Below are 22,468 nucleotides of genomic sequence, written 5' to 3'. Positions count from 1 at the left end.
CTGGAACCGGGTGAGACTCGGGGGCTCTGAGTCCCCCCCCCCCCACCCCAGGCGCGAAGCCCGAGCGAGCGGCGGGCAGGGCTTGCCTGAGCCGCCCGCGCCTGGGATCCGGGAGGAGGGGGGCCAGGGCAGAGGCGTGGCTGGAGGAGGAGCAGGTTGGGGGTGGCGGTGGCTGGGCGCTCCCGGCTCTCTCCCTCCCGCACTCGGCTGCTGCGGAGCTGTCTGTGCGCGCGGGAGGCTGGTGGCCGCGCGGGGAGCGAGGAGCGCGGCGCCGGGGAAGGCGCAGCGGCAGCATGAAAGGCTCTTACCTGGCCTGGGAGCTTGCGGGCGCTGTGCTGCTGCTGAGCTTTCCAACAGGTGGGACTGCGCCGCGTGGTCTAGCCGCTGCCGGGAGGGGGGTCCGCGCTACAACGGCCCGCGTCGTGTGCAGCGGGAGCCGGGGCGCCGCTCCCAGAAGCGAGTGCGGGGAGGGAAGGGGCAGCGCTCACCAGCTGCGCCCGCTGGCACTTGGGCTGCGCAGTCGCCGGTGAGGGGCTAGCAAAGCTCTTGCACCTCAGCTTCCAGAGCAGCGCTGGGACAGGCAGGGTGGGTAGCAGCGCAGGGGTGCGTGGAGGCGTTTGTGGAGAATTGCAAACAGCTATTTCTGGTCATCTGCCTAGGAGCGCCGGGACAATTTGTGTGTGGGGGGAGGAGTGGGGTACTGAGAGCCATTGACCAAACTGTAAACCCGGCACCCCTACTTCAGCACCTATGCCTCTGCCGGGGAAGGAAGGTGCGCCTGGCTTTCTTACTCTCACTCCATTGATAAAGATCGACCAGGTCGCCGCACCGGTTGTGTTTATTGTGAAAACTCTGGCGCTGCAGCGGCTCACGCAAAGGACAGGTTCCTCGCGTTGCTTAGCGGTCCCTCCTGCTACAGGGGGCCGGGTATTTGTTGCGTTGCATTGACTGCTGGCCTGAGTTTCAGTTGCACGAACTTTGGCAAGTCCTTGCAGAGCGTGTCCTGCCAATGAATAGCTTGAGCGCGATTTTTGGAGGCGCGTGAGCTCTCCTTGCTGCCCTCCAATGCCAGGTCTCGTTATGCTGCTGTAGTGCTTCCTGAAGCCAGGCTTGCACTGGTTTTGGAGGGGGAAGCGTGGTAGCCTGATAGCTCTTGCAGTGTCCGAATGGGCTACTGTGAGGGAAGCAGAAACAATCACTGCTCCCGAGCCAATGGCAGCTGCATTTTTTGGTAATACAGTATTTCCTATTCAGGCGTGCGAGTCTGGCTACCACATCCAGGAAAGGAGTGTTAGTACTTAATGCACCTTTTTGTTTTTCAGAGAACTATTATCTGTCGGTGGGGGAGGGGTCTTGCATCTGCCCGGGTTGGGTTGTTTTGGCAGTAAACTATCTCGTAATCAGTACAAAGTGTCCCTGTGGTCAGATGGCTGTTAAACAGTAGAAATGGTAACGAGAAATACTTTCAAGAGGAGGAGTCCGGCTTCCAGCAGCAGAGGCGAAGGTGTAAGTGAAATGTAGTCGTCAGGGCTGTCACAGGTTTCATTCTTTTTACACAGATCATTTTGAGGGCACTGTTACATGACTGTATTTAGTAGAGCATCTCCTAGTCAACCTATTTATGCATTTTGTCAGTCTTGTGAGAGACAAACTTTTAATCACCTGTTCTTTCCAAGTTAGAATACCTGTCAAGCCCTCTTTTAAAGGAGGCTTTCTAGTTCTTGCACTGGGCTTGTGGATTTTTAGGTCATTTCACTCATGCTGTGCCTAGTGTACTGGAGAACTGAGTTGATGGTACCGATGGGACAGCAAATATGTATGCTCCTCACTCTGAAACCTGTCATGCCATTGTCATTCTAATTTATTGCCCTCTTTTGTTTGGACAGGTCACTCAGACTCAGGCATTTAGCAATTCCTATCACCTTTATGCCGAGTTTTACCTTAAATCTGCAGGTAGTCCTGCTGAAATAAATGGGGCAACTTGCAGTAGAAAGAATGTACTCAACATGAAAAAGGTGGCAGAATCAGTCTCTGCTCTACTAGCATATCTCTGAAACCTGAGGAGTTGCCATCATCCAGATTTAGATTGTATAGAAGGTCAGGCAATGTCAAACCCAACTCAAGCTACTGATGACAATCTGTCAATGTAGTAACTGTGATATATCAGGCTGACAAATTCAGGATTTCCCCATCAAAATGTTTAATAAAAGAGGTGTAGGGGAGAAGCCATCAGATGTTCTCAGTGGCCTAAATTTACCCCTTGGATAACTCTAATGATTTAAAGGATGCACCAGGGATGGATTCAGCTCACTGTTTGAATCAAAATTGGAAGCCTGACCACTTAAAAAAATTGATTCCTCCCTCCCTTGTCTTATTTGAAGCTAAGGGTGGAGGGAAGCAGTGCATGGTGACAGAAAACGAAAGGTGGTTGAACTTTTCTCTCCTAATTCTTGAAAGTGGGGTCTTGCAGATAACCCTCTCTGGCCCAATCATTCTTTAATATATCCACAGTGGAACAGCTGAGAGAGAGACTCTGTAGCCTGGTGGTTAGCACACTGGGAGTGTGTGTCCCCTTCCTGCATTGAATTTTGTAATTATTTAGCCACAGTGGAACAACTTCAACAGGATGAGTGAGGGAGCCCCACATCAGAGTCTCCTATAGCTCAGTGGTTAGGGCACTCACTTGAAATAGGTTTCAGAGTAACAGCCGTGTTAGTCTGTATTCGCAAAAAGAAAAGGAGTACTTGTGGCACCTTAGAGACTAACCAATTTATTTGAGCATGAGCTTTCGTGAGCTCACAAAAGCTCATGCTCAAATAAATTGGTTAGTCTCTAAGGTGCCACAAGTACTCCTTTTCTTTTCACTTGAAATAGCAGATCCCTTCCCATGGGGAATGGGAAACAGGTCTTCCACATCCCAGGTGAGTACCCTAACCACTGGGCTAAAAGTTATTATAAGGGAGGTTTTCCTCCTGCCCTTCTCCCCCCTGGCTTCTTGCAAAAATGGCATAGGGGTTGCAGCTTGAGGGCTTGTCTACATTTACAGTGCTGCAGCTGCACCGGTGCAGCTGTGTTACTTAGTGAAGCTTCTCCCATTGACACAGGGGTGGTAGCTATGTCGACAGGAGAAGCCACACCCCTGAGCTACATAGTTATATCCACACAAATTTGTAGTGTAGACCAAGCCTGAGAATTCCAAGTGGAGGGAGGTGCCTCCCTGCAGCCCAAACAGGTACCTGTCTCTGAGAAGGGTGGGGCTTAGCATAAACCATTGGCTTGGTATCTCCCATTGGCTAGTTTAGGCAAGGCATCACCTAGCATGCTGGCTTTTGTGCTAAACTCAGGCTTTGAGTCCCAGTGATTTTCTAGGCACTTAAAAGTTAGGTGCGATGAAGCTGAGCATGGCCTCGCCTAAGTTTGTAGCCCATATTTCTTTACATTTATGAAATACCAGTTCAGTGCTCTAGTTCTGTACAGAAATTACATGGGTCGAAAGGGCCACGAAACCAACCAACTAACAACCCCTCCCACAAGAGGTTACTCTCCAAACTTCTTGTAAGCATATAAAAGATAATTACATTTAACTTCCCCCAATGTCTACTAACCTCCAGATACCATTTCTGACCCCAGCCCCTTAAGTAGTCATCTCGTTGTCCCTGACCTTCAAATCAGCCCTCCCTTTCCTCAGGAAAAGCCTGGGAAAACAGGTCAGCCTTACAACATGTCCTGAAGGTCACCAAATCCAGGCTCTTGTGTCAAGGAGTAGAAGGTGCAGGGGAGATTATTTCTTTCTCTTGATTACTTACTTGATTAGATTCAGACACATTTTCTGAAGTTATTTACTTTGAATGGCACCGTAGATGAATTTACTAATATTGATGAGAAGTGAATAGTGAATGAGAATTAATGCATTAGAATGGGATGAGAAGTGAATAGTATGTAAGACTCACTATAGTAAAAATGTTTGTCTTTGGGTAAGTGTCTGTTTATGTGTGTGTGTGTGGGGGTGTGTGTGTATGTGTCTGTCTGTGTTTTACATCACAATTAATTTCTTTATCGGATAGTCAAGAGTTTCTCTCCTCCCCTGCCTCTCCCTGACTTTTGCAAAAAGAGAATGAATTGGTACCAAACTAAACCTTCAGTCCCCTCGCTTCGCTGCTGGTATTTTGTGCCCTTTCCCTGTCCTTGTGTTTTCTGCATCTCAGTTTATTGCCATCTTCTCCCCTTTTACTTTTTTTTTTTGGTTCATCCACTCTTTTTGTGGGATGTTCTTTTAGAATCTTCAGGTTAGATTCCCAGAGGGGACTTGGACTCAACATTGCAACACCTTCTGTGAGGTGCCCAGTAGAATTCACACTCCTGAGTTAGGCAACCAGGCATCCTGTACAATGCATGAGACAGAGTTAAGCATCGAAGAATGGGACCCAGAAAAGTCAGCAAGCTTAACAGGGAGCCACCTAGACTAGCCAATAAGAAATGCCAAGGAGAGAGGGGGTTTATAAGCCCTATCCCTCAGATGCCTTATGTCTTGGCAGGTAGGAGGTGCCTCCCTCTGCTCAGGATTCACAGCTATGAACCCTCACCTGAAATTAGGCACCTAAACTTTCTCTTTAAAAATATGGAGGAGGTGGTGGCACCTTGCCTTATAACTTTTAGCCCCAGAATGTGGAAGACCCAGGCTTAATTCCCCCCTCTGCCTGCTGTGGAGTAGAGACGTGAACTTGCGTCTTCTGCCTCCCAAGAGAGCGCCCTAACCACAGAGCTGTGGAAAAGAGTGAGAATGAGTCTATAGCCCAGTGGTTATGGCAATCACCATGTGAGAGACCGAGGTTCCAGGCCTCCTTCAGTGCATATTTAATTATTTATATGCAGCGGAACAGTTTTAATGGGAGAGTATGAGAGAGACCATTCCCAGAATACCCCACAGCCCAGTGGTGAGGGTCCTCTCCTGGGAGCGGATGACTCCAATTCTAGTCCTTTTTCCACATCAGGTTGCGGGGCGGGGGGGGAGGGGAATTGAACCAGGTCTTCCACATCTGGGATGTGTGCCCTGACCAGTGGGCTAAAAGTTATAAACAGGCCTGGAACAATCACCTCCTCCACTGTTTTGTCACTCTGTGAGGCCTGATTATGTAAACGGCTTCTGACAGTGTCCACTGGTTTTCCCCACAGGTAGGGTGGGCAGGGCCAGCTTCAGGATTGCACTGATGCTTAGGCATGAGTTAGGCACCCACCTAAGGTGACTGTGCACATGGTCACTGGCAGATTTTTGTAGGTGCCTGGGGGACTTTACCAGAGGAAATTTAGGCACCTAGGGACTTTAGATGCCTGCAGCCATGAGCAAGGTGTTTGAGGATCTACATTTTGGCATCTAACATGGCAGTTAGGTGCCAAAAATCCCTTTGTGGATCTAGCCCTTTTTTGTTATTCCTCCCAGGCTTCCTGAAAATCCTCTCATCCCATTCACTCTGCTGCTATGATTGGGCATGGTTCCTTTCAGAGCCCATCAACGCTCTTATTCAGACAACTAAACAGTAATATAAGGTGTGCCCTCTGCCTGGAACGTGCGTGTCTATCTCCATTATGTTCCCAATACCTGCCAGCCCTGGGGGAGAGAGACTGAGCTTGCTAAAAATTCAGATGGACTGTTGCTAAGCTATTTGATTCCCCATCCCTCCATTTCTGTGTGTGTTTTACCTCCATCTCCCAGCAATTCTGTTTGTATTTTCCTCCCTTCCCTACATAGGTGAGTATAGGTATGAGTCTCCTGCGCATATTGGTTGCCCGAAGTGCTGCCAGGAGCAGAATGGAAATGTCAAGGATTGTGCAACACTGTACTTTTCCTGCCAGAGTCACTGGGAAACTCCTGTGATCACGTGCCTACATTTGATTCCTCTAGGATATACTCATTTCTGTGTAACAGAGAATGTGCAGGGTTTGGGAAGAAGCAGGATTTATATTCAAATCCAATTGAAATACTATTGATACAAATTGGTGACATTTCTGTGTGCTGTTTTTCTAACACAATGACATAAATTATTCCAACTCTTAACACAATTAGGCTATGGTGAATCTTCACATACTTTTCATTTTACTTCAGTAACTTCTTATAAATTGTGTGGTTTCAACAATATTTCCTTGCTCATATGTAGATCAGAGGGGTTACCCCTTTACAAAGAGTGGTAAGTATTACTCTGTTTTACAGATGGAGAAACTGAGGCGGAAAGGTTGTGACTTGACCAAGGTTGAACAGTAAGCCAGGGGCAAAGTCTGGAATAGACTCTGGGAATGAAATCCTAGCCCAACCAAAGTAAATGGAAGAATTTCAACCTAGCTTGACTTCCAGTTCTGTTCTGTGGCCTAATGCTGCCTCTACATTCTGTATATTCTATTGTTTAATTTAACACAATATATAAATTTGTTGTAATTACAGTATAACTCTTTGTAGATTCAAAATATTTTAAATATTTTGTAACAAATCTATCATTCAGTTTAACTAAACATAAAATGCTATGCATTTATATTTTGAAGAAAAGTTTCTTTGCACCCTGAATTTTCAGTAAACAATCTGAAAAAATCTTAAGGTAAGAAGTAACAAAATCTGGAAAAAAGAAGAATTTCAAAGCATCAAAGAGGCTCAACAACATTTATATACAGTACATGACAGAAGATCTATTATGTTATTGGTCTGGTGAGGAGAGACAGTAGTCACTTTTGGGCTGTCCTGCACTCTCCACTGATGAAGGTAAATGCGTGAGAGAAGAAGCCATTGCACATTATCTTTCTCAATGTATATATGCACATGTTATTTTACAGATGTTGTTTTTCTTTTTAGTGTAGTGCAAACATCTTCCAGGATTTTGACTCACTTCCTCAAGTCTCTTTCAGCTGTTTAAAAAAGGACATGAGGAAATGAGTTCTAATATCCTGAAAAGAGTTTTTACTTTAAGTAGTCTTCATTGTGGCGCAATTTTTCATTTTATGTATAGATCTTTGCCTTGTTTTTACCCATTAGTGTCCTACCTGATTCCCCCACTCCCAAAATTGTTGTTCTGTTCCTCAGTGTTCAGATTATTGTTCAATTTATGAACTTGTGAAACTTTCTGTGAAGAATGAGGTTTAAGGCAAAAGCTGCATTGCAGCTGAAGGTGAAAGGTTAAACAGTCTTCTGTTTAAACCAGGGGTCTCAAACACGCGGGCCGCATGTGGCCCGCAGAGTTCTTCCCTGCGGCCCGCCAAGCTCCCCGCAGTCCCCCCCGCCCCATCCCCTCCCCAGCGTGACACGTCCCTAGCCTAGCTCCAGGCCAGGCGTGGGCAAACTATGGCCCCAGGCCACATCTGGTTCTTCTGGGCTTTGGATCCGGCTCGCAGATTTGCCAGTCCTGTGGTGCTGAGGGCCCTGCGCCGCTCCGGGAAGCGGCCTGCCGCTTCCCTGTGGCCCCGGGGGAAGGAGGAGCAGAGAACTCCATGAGCTCTTCTTGCCTGTGGTTACCTCCCCTGAAGCTCCCATTGGCCGGGAATGGGGAAGCATGGCCAGTGGGAGCTTCGGGGGAGGTACCCACAGGCAAGAACAGCTCATGGAGTTCTCTGCTCCCCCTCCCCCCGAGGTCACAGGGACAGGGTGCCCACCGCTTCCCGGAGCGGTGTGGGCCAGGGCAGGCAGGGAGCCTACCCTGGCCCCAGTGTGCGCCTCTGCCACCCTGGAGCCGCTCAAGGTAAGCAGTGCTGGGCTGGAACCCGAACCCCTCCTGCACCCTAACTCTCTGCCCTGAGCCCCCTGCCTGCACCCCAAATCCCTGACACACCCTGCACTCCCTCCTGCATCGCAACCCCTTGCCCCAAGCCCCCACCATACCCCTCACTCACTCCTGCACCCCAACTCCCTGCTCTGAGCCCCCTGCTGCACCCCACAGGCGTGGGTGGAGTGGGTGGCGGGGGCAGCTAGGGGGCGGGGTGTGATGCGGCCCTCGGGCTAACGTACGAGTCCTCATGTGGCCCTCCTGGTGATTTGAGTTTGAGACCCCGGGTTTAAACCTTTCTCTCATTCCAAAGCATTTGCTCATTTATTTAAAATCAAACTCTGACAAGAATGCACAGAACTAGTTAGAAAACTGATTAAAACAACTCTTTTGCTTTGCTATTTTTACTGTTGGGGTATTTTGTTTTATTTATGAATTTTAACAGACTGAAAGGGTGTTCAAAAGGGCACTTAGGCACCTAACTGCTATTAAAAGCCAATTCTTCAAACAGCCATGCATGTGCTTAACTGTACACATGAGTAGTCTCATTGGTTTGGGATTTTACACTGGAAACTGAAATGTATTGTTTGCTCACTGGCTAAGATTGCTGCAGTTAGTGATAAAAGCATAAAAGAATAGTGTAAACATGTGTGTTTGAAGAGTGAATGTGACTCGTATTTTCAGGATTACAATAATTAGAAGGTACAGTAAATGTTAATCTCATAGTGGGTTTATTATTTGGTATTTTGATGGATTACTCCAAAAAGTAGGTTACCCAATAAATGTTTTCTGGTTTTGATATTTTCTAATGCAGATGCACAATAAGTAACGCTGTACTGCTCTTCACAAATCACCTGAGGGCAGCTTAACTAAAATTAAGCACTATTTAATAACATAATCAACCACACATTTCTATAGTTTTGCATTTGAAAACATGAAGTGATTAGCATTTAAAATCTCAGCCAACAGCTGAGTACAGAATCATGAAATAGAACTACTAATACTTGATACTGGGAAAACTTCAGTGGACAAATGGGATAACTGCAGTGATAGATCTGAGTGGAACATAGGTTGATGATGCACAAGCTTAGGAAGATAAAGCTGACTTGTGTTTGTTTTTGAGAGCTTTGTAAGTGAAATTTGAGAATTTAGATTTGAATCAGATAGGCTGTTACATTCCATATTAGTGCTCATTGCAGACATGACAAATGAGTTACAATGGTTGGGCAGTAGGGTGACCAGATCGCAAGAGTTAAATATCAGGACACATTGGGCGAGCTGGGGGGCGGGCGGGAAAGAGACAGACACAGGTGCACAGCCCCGACTGGAGCCAGAGGCACACTGGTCTGCCTGGCCCTGTGCTACCAGAGTGCCCCTTCCTGTTGGGGGTGGGCGCATGCTGTGCCACACAGCTCCCCTGCCCAGCGCCCCCTGGATCCACTATGCCCAGAACACCCTACAATCCTTCCACCACAAATGTACAGTGCTGTGCACACACACACACCCTGCCCAGCGCCCCTGCCCACAGCCCCACCATAGCTGCCCAGCAAACCACACAGAAGCCCCCACTCGCTAGTTTCCCAATACACACAGATTTCCCCTTCCTCCCTCCCTCCCAGTGCCCTTCCCTACAGCTCCACCACCACAACTACACAATGCCCCACTGCCCAGTGCCCTGATACACACCGATCTCCCCACTTCCCAGCACCCCCCAACAGGCCTCCACTGCTAGCACCCCAAAACACACAACCCCCCCCACTGCCCAGCACCCTCCACACCCTCACAGCCCAGCACCCCCCCACACACCTCCCAGACACTCACCATCACACCCCTGCCCCCTTCCCTGGCCGCACTCACCAGCCCTGCTGGGAGGTCTCTGGCTCCTAGGGTGAGCGTGGTGAGGGGAGTCTCCAGACTACACGTGCTATGCCCACCACAAGTGCGAGCTCCATGGCTCCCATTGGCCGGGAAAAGCCCCAATGGGAGCTGCTGGAGCCGCGGAGCAGGGCTTGCAGGCGCCGGCAGCACGCAGAGCCCCCCCACCCCAAGAGCCAGAGGGACCTGCCAGGGGGCGAGGCGGGACGTCTTGGTGGTGCTTACCTGGAGTGGCTTCCGTCCCGGGAAGCATCCGGCAGGCAAGTCCTCTGGCTCCTAGGGTCGCAGGTCGGGGAAGGGCGGAGGGCTCTCTGCCTGCTCCCGGCGCCTGCAAGCGCCGCCCCTGCAGCACACAGCACTCCTGCTGGTGGGTGGGCACCAGGAGCTGCCCCAGGACGTGGTGAGCAGGACGTGGTCCGGACGTCCAGACGATGGTCCGGACGATATCGGGACAAAGGGCGTCCCAACCTATGTAAAGTTGGGATGCGGGACAAGTCCCCTAAAATTGGGATGTCTGGTCACCCTATTGGGCATAGAGATGACAGAGGTGTTTTTGACCAACATTTCCTTCTGTTTTCTGTGGGTAGTAGTCTCAACCAGGCAATGTTCCACATATGGTGAACTGGTGTATTTCTCATGGAATATAGTGGACTGTTAACCAGTGAACTGCCTGATACAAATGCTGAGTTGAAGAACCTGAGCTGGATGGCTTTAAAGAGGAACTTCCTTAGTAATCTCCTGTCATTCAGAAAACTAAGGAGTTGTAAGGGAAAAGCTCCAAATTAACTAAACCACTCAGAAACAAATGTTGCTTTGCATATTGCCAACCTTAAACATTCAAAAATCGTATCTACAACCCAAATCATGATATTGCCTTATGAATCACTATTTTTTTTTGTTTTTTGTTTTTTAATTAATGCGTTTTGGGGTTTCTGTTTTTCTGGTTTCTGAGCTTCTAGGGTGCCACTGGTAATATTCTCAAGTTTTTCTCTGAAGGCTAGAAACTTGCAAATTTTCTTAATGAAAGCCAAAACTCACATTCACATGACTCCAGGAGGTGAGGCTGCTTAAAAAAAGAAAAAAAACCAAACCCTAAATATCACAAGACTCATAAATAGTTGGAGAGTAGGTAACACTGTGTTTTGACTGCTTCCAGTATGACTATTTGGCTTAAAGGGAGTTGGATAGGAAGGACAAAACTGTTAAACCCAGGAAGCTGGCTAGCAAGGCAACACAGATGTGGAATAGAAGCATTCTTTTGATGGTTGGAAAAGTATAATTTTTTAACTTAAAAATGTCACATTAACTTCAGCAAAATTAATGTTTCTTCCCCATAGGGTGGTAGGCTTTTTTTTTTTTTTTTTTTTTTGAGGCAGAGACTCTCAAGGCTTCCTATTCCATAGCACTTCTAACTTCCAGGTATTGTACAATGCATTGCTAATTTTTTCTTTAATTCTGATATCTTCACAGCTATGTTAATATTATATTGAAAGAACATGTTACAGTGCTGTAAAAAGAGGACAAATTGTGGGAATAAAAATAGCTGTACATTTTCAAGTGCCACCCATAAAGCACACTCCATCCATGCAAGATGCCAACATGGGATGCTACTTACAGTGGACCAGTTTGTATTAATTCAGATTGCAGTTGTGGCAGGAAGCCCTCCTTGTGCATATCCACGACTCTCTTCTGAGGTACTGGGAAACTTGAAGTTTCCCTCCTCCTAGACCAGAACCCATCCCTCCTGTCTGAAGACAAGGACCACTGGCTGAGCAAGAGGAGTGACCCAGGTAGCCTGTAGTCCAGAAGTAGAGTGGGCTGCCACCACTTCAAAACCTTGCCTAACAGAGGAATCTGTGTTTGTGTGGCTCCTGCTACCAACCCAGCAGGGCCCTTGACTGAGATGGCAGATGTAGCCCCTGCCCCATACACACACGACACAGGATTCTTTGCTGGGTGGGTGGGGCTACAGTCTTCCTCTTTCTGGGTTGGACTACAGCCTCCCTGAAGACAGAGCAGTGTGCCGGAGAAGAGGAGGGAGGTCTGAGCCTCCCTGAAGAAGAGCAACAGTGGGTCTTCTGGCCCCACCTTTACAGCAGACAGATCTTGTGGCCTCTTCTGCTACCACCATTCCAAGCAGGAGGTGGGGACATGGTGGGGATGGCCTGCATGGGATGTGCGTAGGATCCCAGATTGTATGCAGTATAGTACACAATATATACACTGTGTAGACTACCAGCTTAAGGGGGCTTGCAGATGTGTGGTAAAATTGGGATTGAGCCATGAGCTAATGAAACAAACTGTTGGTTACAAAAAAAGCACAGCCTTTGACTACATGACATTAAGCAACTATAAAATGGTGACTCTCACAAAGAGATCTCTTCAAAGACTGTCTAAAATTTATTTGCATTCGTGTTTGGATACATTGCAGTCATTTGCTTTTTGAATACAAGGGCCAGATTTGGAACTGTTTACACCAGTGTAAATCGATGGTACTGTCACTCCTTTGAGTAAATGAAGCTACACTGGCGTAAGTGGAGGTCAGAATCTGTTTCACTTCCTCTTTAATTTTGCTAAAGATGAAAATACCACTAGCTAGATAGCACAAAGTTAGGTGTGTTTATAAGCAGATGGACAAGTAGATGCAAAAATAAACAAGCAATAAATACTGACTAATTAGATTCCTGCCATTTCTTGTGCAAAACATATCACCTGCTTCTATCACATGGCACTTTCTATGGGCAACTACCTACAATTAACTCTGCATAAGCAATTAAACTGTGCGTAGAAAAACTCTTCGTTAGAGGACTGTGTTAATATTTTAGGAAAGTAAAGACAATCTTGCAGGCAATATATATAAATGACTTATTTGTAATACATGCCAACATCTGAGATAAAAGTTAAAAAGGGAGGTTTAGTTATTAAATTTCCTTGTCAAAAGTAGACTGGGAAGAAATATGACAGATGGTCAGAAATGCATCTGACTCACTATCTGTATGACACTTCCAAAACCAAACTTTACACAGATTTTACAGAATCCTAAAACGACTACACGAAGCAGGTTTTGCTAACCATGGTAAATTCTGGAGATGCTGCCAACCAGCAGCTAATTTGCCCTACATAATGTTTCCTGGCCACAAATCATAAAAAATATATACTGGAGCAATATGTACAAAGGCATTTCTATAGACCAAAGTACAAAGAGATGCCCCTCTTAAAAATATGTATACAAGAGTTGGTAGAAGAGTTCAGTCTTAGAGTGAACACCAAGAAATGGGTAGCAACATCCCAAATATTAGCAAAGCTTATGCAATATTTAGAAAATGGAAATATACATTAAGAGTATTCAGAACTATATAAAAATTGTCAAACAGATGCAATGAAGAAAATTCGTTTACATGGGCAATTAAATGTGGAAACACACACAGACTTGGTGTCATATGGATGCATTATATGCAAGTGTGATGTCTTTCATAATGTGGTAATGGAGCCATGTAAGTATCTTAGATATGTCATGACTAAAACAACATTTTGTAATCAATATACACTAATCTCATGATTCTGTGGCTGGGTATTTCTTGTGTCCATTTTTTCACTAAATGAAAACTGAACCTAAAAGCATAAAGCATATAATATATAGTGTGGCTTATTCATTGCTGTAATTTTGTTGAAAAAATTAATACAAAATAAAATATGTAGAGATAGTAAAAAGCTTTGGTCCTCTAATGCATTATTTAATGTGGTCCAATGTAGGAGTACAGATAACATAATTATACAGTTATTGGTATCTTTTACCCCTCTGAAGGCGATGCATAGATGACTAACCAGTGCACCTTTAATGAAATTGCTACCATTTAATAAAGTTGCTGCCAGGGCTTGAAATAATAATCATTCACATTGCCAAAAGTCCTACATCTCCTTCCTTAATTGAGCTTTTTCCAAATAACCCTTGATTCAAATTGCAATCCGAGGGGAAAAAACTACGTGCTCCGAGTTCTCTCACTTGCCTTTGTTGGAACTACCTTTTCACAAATATCCAGAAAGCAACATTTCAAGCCTCAGAGTAACAGCCGTGTTAGTCTGTATTTGCAAAAAGAAAAGGAGTACTTGTGGCACCTTAGAGACTAACCAATTTATTTGAGCATAAGCTTTCGTGAGCTACAGCTCACACGAAAGCTTATGCTCAGATAAATTGGTTAGTCTCTAAGGTGCCACAAGTACTCCATTTCAAGCCTGTGCTCATTACAAGAAACATTCTTTTAAAATGGAAACAGAATTGAAAAGATAATGTACTTTTTAAAGTAAATGTCACCAAAAAAGAGTGTGAGGAGATTGAAAATCCATTAAGCAAATTGACCAGCAAATGTTGTGAGGAATGAAAAACAGAATTTGAATAAACGAATTTTGTCCATTAGCATGCTTTTCAATCCATTTTAATTGTTCTGTCTTAATTATTTTGGATTTTGTTTATTTAAATGTATAATGGCTGCAAAAAATAACTATTGGAGCAATTAGTTGATTAGCAATTTAGAAAACTAGAGTAAAAAGAAAACAATATATTAGAAGGCAATGTCATTCTAGAGGACATGTAAAATATCAAATTTTACAAGTGTTACTGCAAGCAGCTATTTTATTTGGGTGAATGCCATGTTTATATTCACCACAGATCTGTACTCTATGGTTGTCCATTTTAGTAAGAATTAACCATTTAAATTGTTTTAAGTTCAGACATTCTTTCTAACCAGATTTAGTTCAGTTGTGCATCAGTATTAATTTTGTTTATCATGGAAAGATTGCTACCACAAAATCTGCATTCACTGTTGTATAAGACTACTGTGTGTATCTAGAATGCTTTGTTGCTATTGTAATTATTGAGACTGCTCAGTGCTGGAGAATACCATACCACTAATGTACCAGTAGCATGCTAGGTGTACTGCAACTCAAGAGAAGCAATGCAGGTAATTCAGCAGCTAGGCATTGTAGGCAGTCTAATCGAGAGTTAAGACTCTTCAGGCCTGGGGTGCCCTCTCCAGTCCAGTCTCTATACAAGCAAACCAGAGCTTGCAGTTTTCCAGGCCAGGCTCATTTAGTGTCTCTCACTGGGGACCCTACCCACTGGCTCCCTACCCAGTTGCTGCTGCTCCGCTCCCTCAAAAGTCTTGCACAGACCTGCACTCAGCTATAAAGTCTGGCAGTCACAGCCTGTTCCCCACCGTGAAAGCTCTGCATGCAGTTCCTGGGATTCCGCTCTGCATCCAGCTTCTCTGCAGTTCCTGGCTTGCTACTCAGCCACTGCTTTCCAAAAGGGCCCAGCCACCTCATTGGAGTATGGGGTTGGGGTTTTTACCAGTAGTACCTTAATTCTTGACACCGTCACCGCCTTTTGTTGTGTTCCTATTCAATGTGTTAGGTTTGAAAGACAAGGAAGTTAATGTTAAAAGACACAGATTGTTGAAGACCAAGTTTGATAAACAGCAGTACCCATGTTAAACTTATCCTGTTGTCCTTCCCTTAGTGACCATGAGCATTCAAGAATTCAAAACTTTAATACAGCTATTAAAGAAGTAGTTCAGGAGCACCATTATTTGGAATAAGCATAATCAACATATATTAACTCTGTTGAATATGTTGGACAACAAATACTTTGTTCTGTAGAAAGATTAGTCTGATTTGTGCAGCTCCTGCAACATGTGTTTGGTGACAGCAATGGAAAGGTTGAGTTTTCAACCTTGCCTTCTAAGGCTTGGTCTACACTAGCAACTTATGTTGGGCTAGTCTACACTGGCAACGTTAAAGCTCTGGTAACACGGCTTGTGTAATTGCGGCAGAGCACTGGGAGAGAGCTCTCCCAGCGCTCTAAAAAAACCACCTCCACAAGGGGCGCAGCTACCAGCACTGGTGTACTGTCTACACTGGCGCTTTACAGCCCTGAAACTTGATGTGCTCGCTGGGGGGGGCTTCAGACAGCTGAGCGAGAAAGTTGCAGCGCCATAAAGTGCCAGTATAGACAAGCCCTTGGTATAACTATGTCATTCAGAGGTGTGGACGTAGTTGTACAACAACTGCTGGTGTAGACAGTGCTATGTCGATGAAAGACACCTCTTGGAGAGGTAGAGTACCATGCTCATGGGAGAAGCTCTCCTGGTGACGTAGGTAGCGTCTTCACTGAAGTCCTACAGCAGCGTAACTGCATGATGCAGCTGCACTGCTGCAGCATTTTAAGTGTAGACAAGTCCTCAGACTGAAGTTGGGGAAGGGGGTGAGAAGGCACTTTCTCAAACAACTGAGGCCTGTCTTTCAAATATGCTGAATACTCATGATTCTAGTTGGATTCACTGGGAGCTACAGGTGCGCAGCACCTTTGAAAATCATGTATTTTATCACATACTGAAGTGTATTTAATTCCCCTTTTGTGGAGGGCGCAACAAATTCTGCATGGGCAGCTTTCTTTTGCAAAGTAAAAGGCACCTCTGCAGGCCTTATTCACTGAGAAGCAAAATGTAAATGCTACATGACATGGCTCTCCGATTAAATTTTAGACAATTGACATTTTGGCATTGCTAAACTTCTAGTCTAGCATGAGAGGGGTGCCTAGTCAATGGAATGGGGTAGGACAAAAGGGAATTTCTTTTCTCAACTACGTAAAATTTAATACCTTATCCCCTTTGGAGAAATTTGGGAGAGTTTCATACACCAAAGTAAGTTACAGCTGTCCCTGTGTGACTGGTATTTAAGATGTAACCTTATTTGTTTCCTTTTGGCATAAATTGGAGGATAAAAAGAATCTAAGTGAAAGGAACTAAAATCCAGATTCAGTCATAACTTTACATGAGTATATTGTACATTTTCATTGTCATCAACACAACTTATTTCAACTCCTATATAGCATTTAATAGGAATCTGAAAAATGTGGTGAACAAGAACTGTGTGGTATCCTTTAAGATGAAGTCAGTGCTCAAAGAGATAGGAGATGAACAAGAAATAGGTCTCAGCAAGTTTACTGCAGCCTTGCAAACAATCTTGAAAATGTAGTTACTTGAATTTAAGATCCCAAGAGCACTTGTCATGGAAAAATATGAAAGGTAGTTCTAGTTCTCATTTCTTCTCCATAAACCCAGTATTGATTATTTAGAAATTGTGATGGATCAATTATTTTCATTGTGTAATATTAGTACAACTTAATTAGGAGCCATTTATCACTATCAAGATTATGAAGAGCGTGCAAGGTTGAGCTCATACAAAGAATCTGTATATTAACCCAGGTTCTTATATTGGCTCGATTGCTATCGAATATTGGGGTGAAGGAGAGGGAAGGATTTGCTCTAAGTATATGTTAATGAGCCTGCTGTCTTATTTTGGGGTAACTTTTCACTACCTGGCTGAGCTGTAGAGAAAATATCAAGCCACAATTCTGAGAGTACAGGAAAAAGAAGTGCATCCTGAGGTCAGAGTGGCTTGGGCTTGGGATGGAGAGAGCCAGCGGCTGTGTGTGAGCAGGAGGCCAATCTGAGACTAGAAAGCTGAAAGCCAGGCAGGAAAGCAATCTGTTGCTGGCAGGTGGATACAGCACAGTGGCCTTCAGCAGAAGACGTGAGGGGAGCATATATGCCACATCAGGGGATTTGTAAGATGTGGCCCCAAATGAGATGGTAACCATTATACCCCTGCTGTGGGCTGCCCCTTGGGACTTGGTTAGGAACAGTTGGGTAGATTTTTGTAGTATCTGTTGAAGACCTTGTGGCTAGGCAGGTAATTGCACCTTTTGCTGCTGGAAGCCAGAGTAAAGTAATCCTCTCTTACTTCCTTGAAATCCAGAAATGTGTAGTGGGGACCCACCAAGGACTACAGCCCATAGATCCTAGTGTCTGGACAATCTACAGTGGTACTCAGAACATCCGACCAGATCTCTAGTGGGAACTGATGTAAAACAGCACTCACAGCAACACCCTGCAGTGGAGTCAGTTACCACATTATGGACTTTCAACACAAAACTGAAAATACTTTACTGTCATTGCTATTTTTAGCTTTATGATTTATGTCTATTTTCAAAGAAATGGGGAAGATAGTTTAAAAAATGTTAAATGTAAGGTTTTGGGGGGGTGCCTTTCAGCGAACGTAGGAATGTAGGACTGGAAGGGACCTTGAGAAGTCATCTAGTCCAGACCCCTGCGCTGAGACAGGACCAAGGAGACCATCAATGAGAGGTGTTTGTTCAATCTGTTCTTAAGTACCTGCAGTGATGGGGATTCCACATTCTCTCTTGGAATCTTATTTCAGTGCTTAACTATCCTTATATTAAGAAAGTTTTTCCTAATATCTAACCCAGGTCTGCCTTGCTGCAGATTAAGCCCATTATTTCTTGTCTGGCATTCAGTCCTCTTTATAACAGCCCTTTACATATTTGAAGAGTGTTATCAAGTTCCTCCTCAGACTTTTTTTCTCAAGACTAAATATGCCTAGTTTTTAAAACCTTTCTTCATAGATCAGGTTTTCTAAACCTTTTATCATTTTTGTTGCTCTTCTTTGGAGTCTCTCCAATTTTTCCACATCTTTCTGAAAGTGTGGTGCATAGAATTGACCTCACTCATGCCCAGTAGAGTAGGACAATTACCTCCCGGGTCTTGCATATAACACTGCTTTTAATAAACCCAAGAATATTAGCCTTTTTCGCAATTTAATCATGTTCAATTTGTGATCCACTATAACCACAGATCCTTTTCACAGTACTACTGCCTCACCAGTTATTCCCTATTTTGAAGCTGTGCATTTGATTTTTCCTTCCATAGAGTAGTACTTTGAACTTGTCTTCATTGAATTTCATCTTGTCGATTTCAGATCAATTCTCCAATTTGTCAAGATTGTTTTGAATTCTAATACTGCCCTCCTATGTGCTTGCAATTCCTCCCCGCTTGATGTCATCCGCAGATTTTATAAGCATACTCTCTCTACTTCATTATCCAAGTCATTAATGAAAATATTGAATAGTATCAGACGAGGACTGACTCCTGCGAGTATTCACTAGGTATATCCTCAGTTTGACAGCAAACCAGTGATAATTACTCTTTGAGTATGGTCTTTCAATCAGTTGTGTACCCACCATATAGTAATTTCTCTAGTTTGCTTATGAGAACTAGTTTGCTTATGCATGTGAGGCTGTGTCAAAAGCTTTACTAAAATTAAGATACATCATATCTACTACTTCCCCCCTATCCACTGGGCCAGTAATCCTTTCAAAGAAGGAAAGTAGGTTGGTTTGGCATGATTTGTTCTTGACAAATCCATGTTGGCTATTCCTTATAAATCTTTTTTCCTCTTGGTGTCTACAAGTTGATTGTTTAATAATTTTTTTCAGTATCTTTCCAGGTAATGAAGTTAGGCTAACTGGTCAGTAATTCACTGGGTCATCTTTTTTCCCCCTTTTTAAAGATAAGTACTAATTTTCTCCAATACTCTGGGACCTCAGTAGTCCTCCATGAATTCGCAAAGATAATTGCTCACAGTTCCAAGATTCCTTCAGCTAGTTCCTTAGGATGAATTTCATCAGGCTTTGCCAATTTGAATACTTTGTTAATATTAATTGTGTTGAGTATCTGGTCACCTTTTGAGTGAAGACTAAAGCAAAATAGGCATTAAATACCTCAGCCTTCTTGATTTCATCAGTTATTAGCTCTCCTTCCCCACTAAGTAAAGGACCTATACTTTCCTTCATATTTCTCCTGTTCCTAAAATATTTAAAGATCATCTTCTTGCATTTTATGTTCCTTGTTAGGTGTAACTCATTTTGTGCCTTAGCCTTTCTGATTTTGTCAGTACGTGCTTCTGCTATTCTTTTGTACTCCTCGTTAGCAATTTGTCCATGTTTCCATTTTTTGTAGGATTCCTTTTTTTATTTTCAGGTAATTAAAGAGCTACTGATGGAGTCATATTGGCCTCTCACTATTCTTTCTTTCCTTTGCATTGGGATAGTTTGCAGTCAAGTCTTTAATATTATCTCTTTGAGAAACTGCCAGCTCTCCTGAGCTCCTTTATCCCTTAGATTTTCTTCCCATAGAAGCTCACCTACCAGTTCTCTGAGTTTGTTAAAGTCTGCGTTTTGGAAGTCCATTGTCCATATGCTACCATTCTCATTCCTTTCTTTCCTTAGAACAGTGAAATCTACCATTTCATGATCATTTACCCCGAAATGGCGTTCCACCTGCAGATTTGCAACCAATTTTTCCCTCTTTATCAGAATGAAATTTAGGGGTATGTCTGCACTGCAAACAAAAAAAAAAAGAAAGAAAAAAAAAAAAAAGATGACCCATGGCAATGAGTTTCAGAGTCCAGGTCAACTGACTTGGGCTTCTGGGGATCATGCTATGGGACCATAATAGCAGTGAGGGGGGAGAGTCTCAGAGCCCAGGCTCCGAACCAAGCTCAAATGTCTGCACAGCTATTTTTAGCCCGATAGCACGATCCTGAGTCAGTTGACCTGGGCTCTGAGATTTGCTGCTAGGGTTTTTTTTTTTGTTCGTCTGTTTTTTGCAGTGTAGACATACCTTAAAATGGCTGCTTCCCTGGTTTCTTCCTCTATCTTCTGAAACAAATAGTTGTTCCCAACACACTCCAATAACCTATTGGACATTTTGTGTCTTGCCATATTATTTTTCCAACAGACGTCTGAGTAGTTAAAGTCTCCCACTACTACCAGGTCTTGTGTTTTGGATATTTCTATTGTTTGTTTTAGAAATGCATCATCTGGCTCCTCTTACTGATTTGATTGTCTATAATAGATCCCTACATACCCCTATTTTTTCTCTTTTATCTTTACTCAGCAACTTTCAACTAGTCTGCTTCTCACCTCCTTCTAGACCTTAGAAGAGTGGTTCTCAACCAGGGGGGTCCCCTGAAGTATGGCCAGCATTAGACTCGCTAGGGCCTGGGCAGAAAGCCAAAACCCCGCTGCGCAGGACTGCAACCCAGGGTCCCGAGCCCCACCACCCGGGGCTGAAGCCAAAGCTTGAGCAACTTAGCTTTGTGGTGCCCCCTGTGGCATGGTGCCATTGCCCTGCTTGCTACCCCTTAATGACAGCCCTGGTTTTTATATGCGGGAAAACAGTTGTTCTGGCACAGGTGGGCTGTGGAGTTTTTACAGTATTTTGGGGAGCCTCAGAAAGAAAAAGGTTGAGAACTCCTGCCTTAGAATCATAGAATATCAGGGTTGGAAGGGACCTCAGGAGGTCATCTAGTCCAACCCCCTGCTCAAAGCAGGGCCAATCCCCAACTAAATCATCCCAGCCAGGGCTTTGTCAAGCCTGACCTTGAAAACCTCAAAGGAAGGAGATTCCATCATCTCCCTAGGTAACGCATTCCAGTGCTTCACCACCCTGCTAGTGAAAAAGTTTTTCCTAATATCCAACCTAAACCTCCCCCACTGCAACTTGAGACCATTACTCCTTGTTCTGTCATCTGCTACCACTGAGAACAGTCTAGAGCCATCCTCTTAGGAACCCCCTTTCAGGTAGTTGAAAGCAGCTATCAAATCCCCACTCATTCTTCTCTTCTGCAGATTAAACAATCCCAGTTCCCTCAGCCTCTCCTCATAAGTCATGTGTTCCAGTCCCCTAATCATATTTGTTGCCCTCCGCTGGACGCTTTCCAATTTTTCCACATCGTTCTTGTAGTGTGGGGCCCAAAACTGGACACAGTACTCCAGATGAGGCCTCACCAATGTTGACTAGAGGGGAATGATCACGTCCCTCAATCTGCTGGCAATGCCCCAACTTATACAGCCCTAAATGCCATTGGCTTTGTTGGCAACAAGGACACACTGTTGACTCATATCCAGCTTCTCGTCCACTGTAACCCCTAGGTCCTTTTCTGCAGAACTGCTGCCTCGCCCTTCGGTCCCTAGTCTGTAGCAGCGCATGGAGTTCTTCCGTCCTAAGTGCAGGACTCTGCACTTGTCTTTGTTGAACCTCATCAGATTTCTTTTGGCCCAGTCCTCTAATTTGTCTAGGGCCCTCTGTATCCTATCCCTACCCTCCAGCGTATCTACAACTCCTCCCAGTTTAATGTCATCTGCAAACTTGCTGAGGCTGCAGTCCACACCATCCTCCAGATCATTAATGAACAAGTGTATATATTTTTGATGTATAGCACAACACTGCCTTCCTTTTTTCGCTGCTTGTACTTACCGAACACTCTATACCCCTCTATATCAATATTCAAGTCATAAGATTTATCTCACCAACTCTCTGTGATGCCAATTAAGTGATAACTTAGCTTAAGTACTAATACTTCCAATTTTTTCTGTTGCATTTCTGTATAGACCTCTAAGATGTTGAGCAGATTCTCCTACTGATTTCTCTCTTCTTACTCATATGACCCTATTTGAATTTTCCTTGTCCCTCCAAACATCTAACCCTGTGTTAACTTTGCTTTTTTTTATGTTAACCTGTGGGCTTTTGTCACCTGCTCCCTTTGAACCTAGTAAACCCTCCTCACTAGTTTAATGAGTTGATGTGTGAAGATGCTCTTTCCCTTCTTAGGTAAGTGGACTCCATCTCTTCAGGGGTGCCATTTCACATTTGGGGGTCGGGGGGAAGGGGATGATTTTAACTTCGATTCCAGGGACTACTTAGGCACCTGAAAACTAGGGTTTTTTTTTCAGATAATAACTTAGAAATTAGCTGACAGGAGCACTTTATCTAATTTCTATATAGAGAAAGAGAATTAAATAAATATTAGACCCATTGAGCTCTAATACTAACATGTTCTGATATCTTGCATCAAGTAACTTAAGACACTAAGTAGATTTAAAATTTTAATGTATATTCTTACTCTTGAATACAACACTTGAAACAACTGTAGAA

At 44.3% G+C, this 22,468-nt stretch overlaps 1 protein-coding gene across 2 annotated transcripts in view; it reads left to right on the top strand.

The window, feature by feature from the left end:
• The first annotated feature begins 142 nt into the window (after nt 1–142).
• Nucleotides 143–22,468, top strand: part of KIT (KIT proto-oncogene, receptor tyrosine kinase) — an 80,546-nt gene continuing 58,220 nt past the window's right edge. The window contains exon 1 of one of the 2 annotated variants that reach the window (XM_037897767.2): nt 143–357. In XM_037897767.2, coding sequence (XP_037753695.1) covers nt 294–357 — 64 coding nt within the window. In that variant the 5' untranslated portion in view covers nt 143–293. The remainder of the gene's footprint in view (nt 358–22,468) is intronic. The other variant, XM_037897768.2, reaches the window with a different exon arrangement.

Source organism: Chelonia mydas, chromosome 4 (assembly GCF_015237465.2).
Source record: "Chelonia mydas isolate rCheMyd1 chromosome 4, rCheMyd1.pri.v2, whole genome shotgun sequence".
Taxonomy (NCBI): Eukaryota; Metazoa; Chordata; order Testudines; family Cheloniidae; genus Chelonia; species Chelonia mydas.
This window is presented reverse-complemented; position numbering and strand designations above follow the sequence as displayed.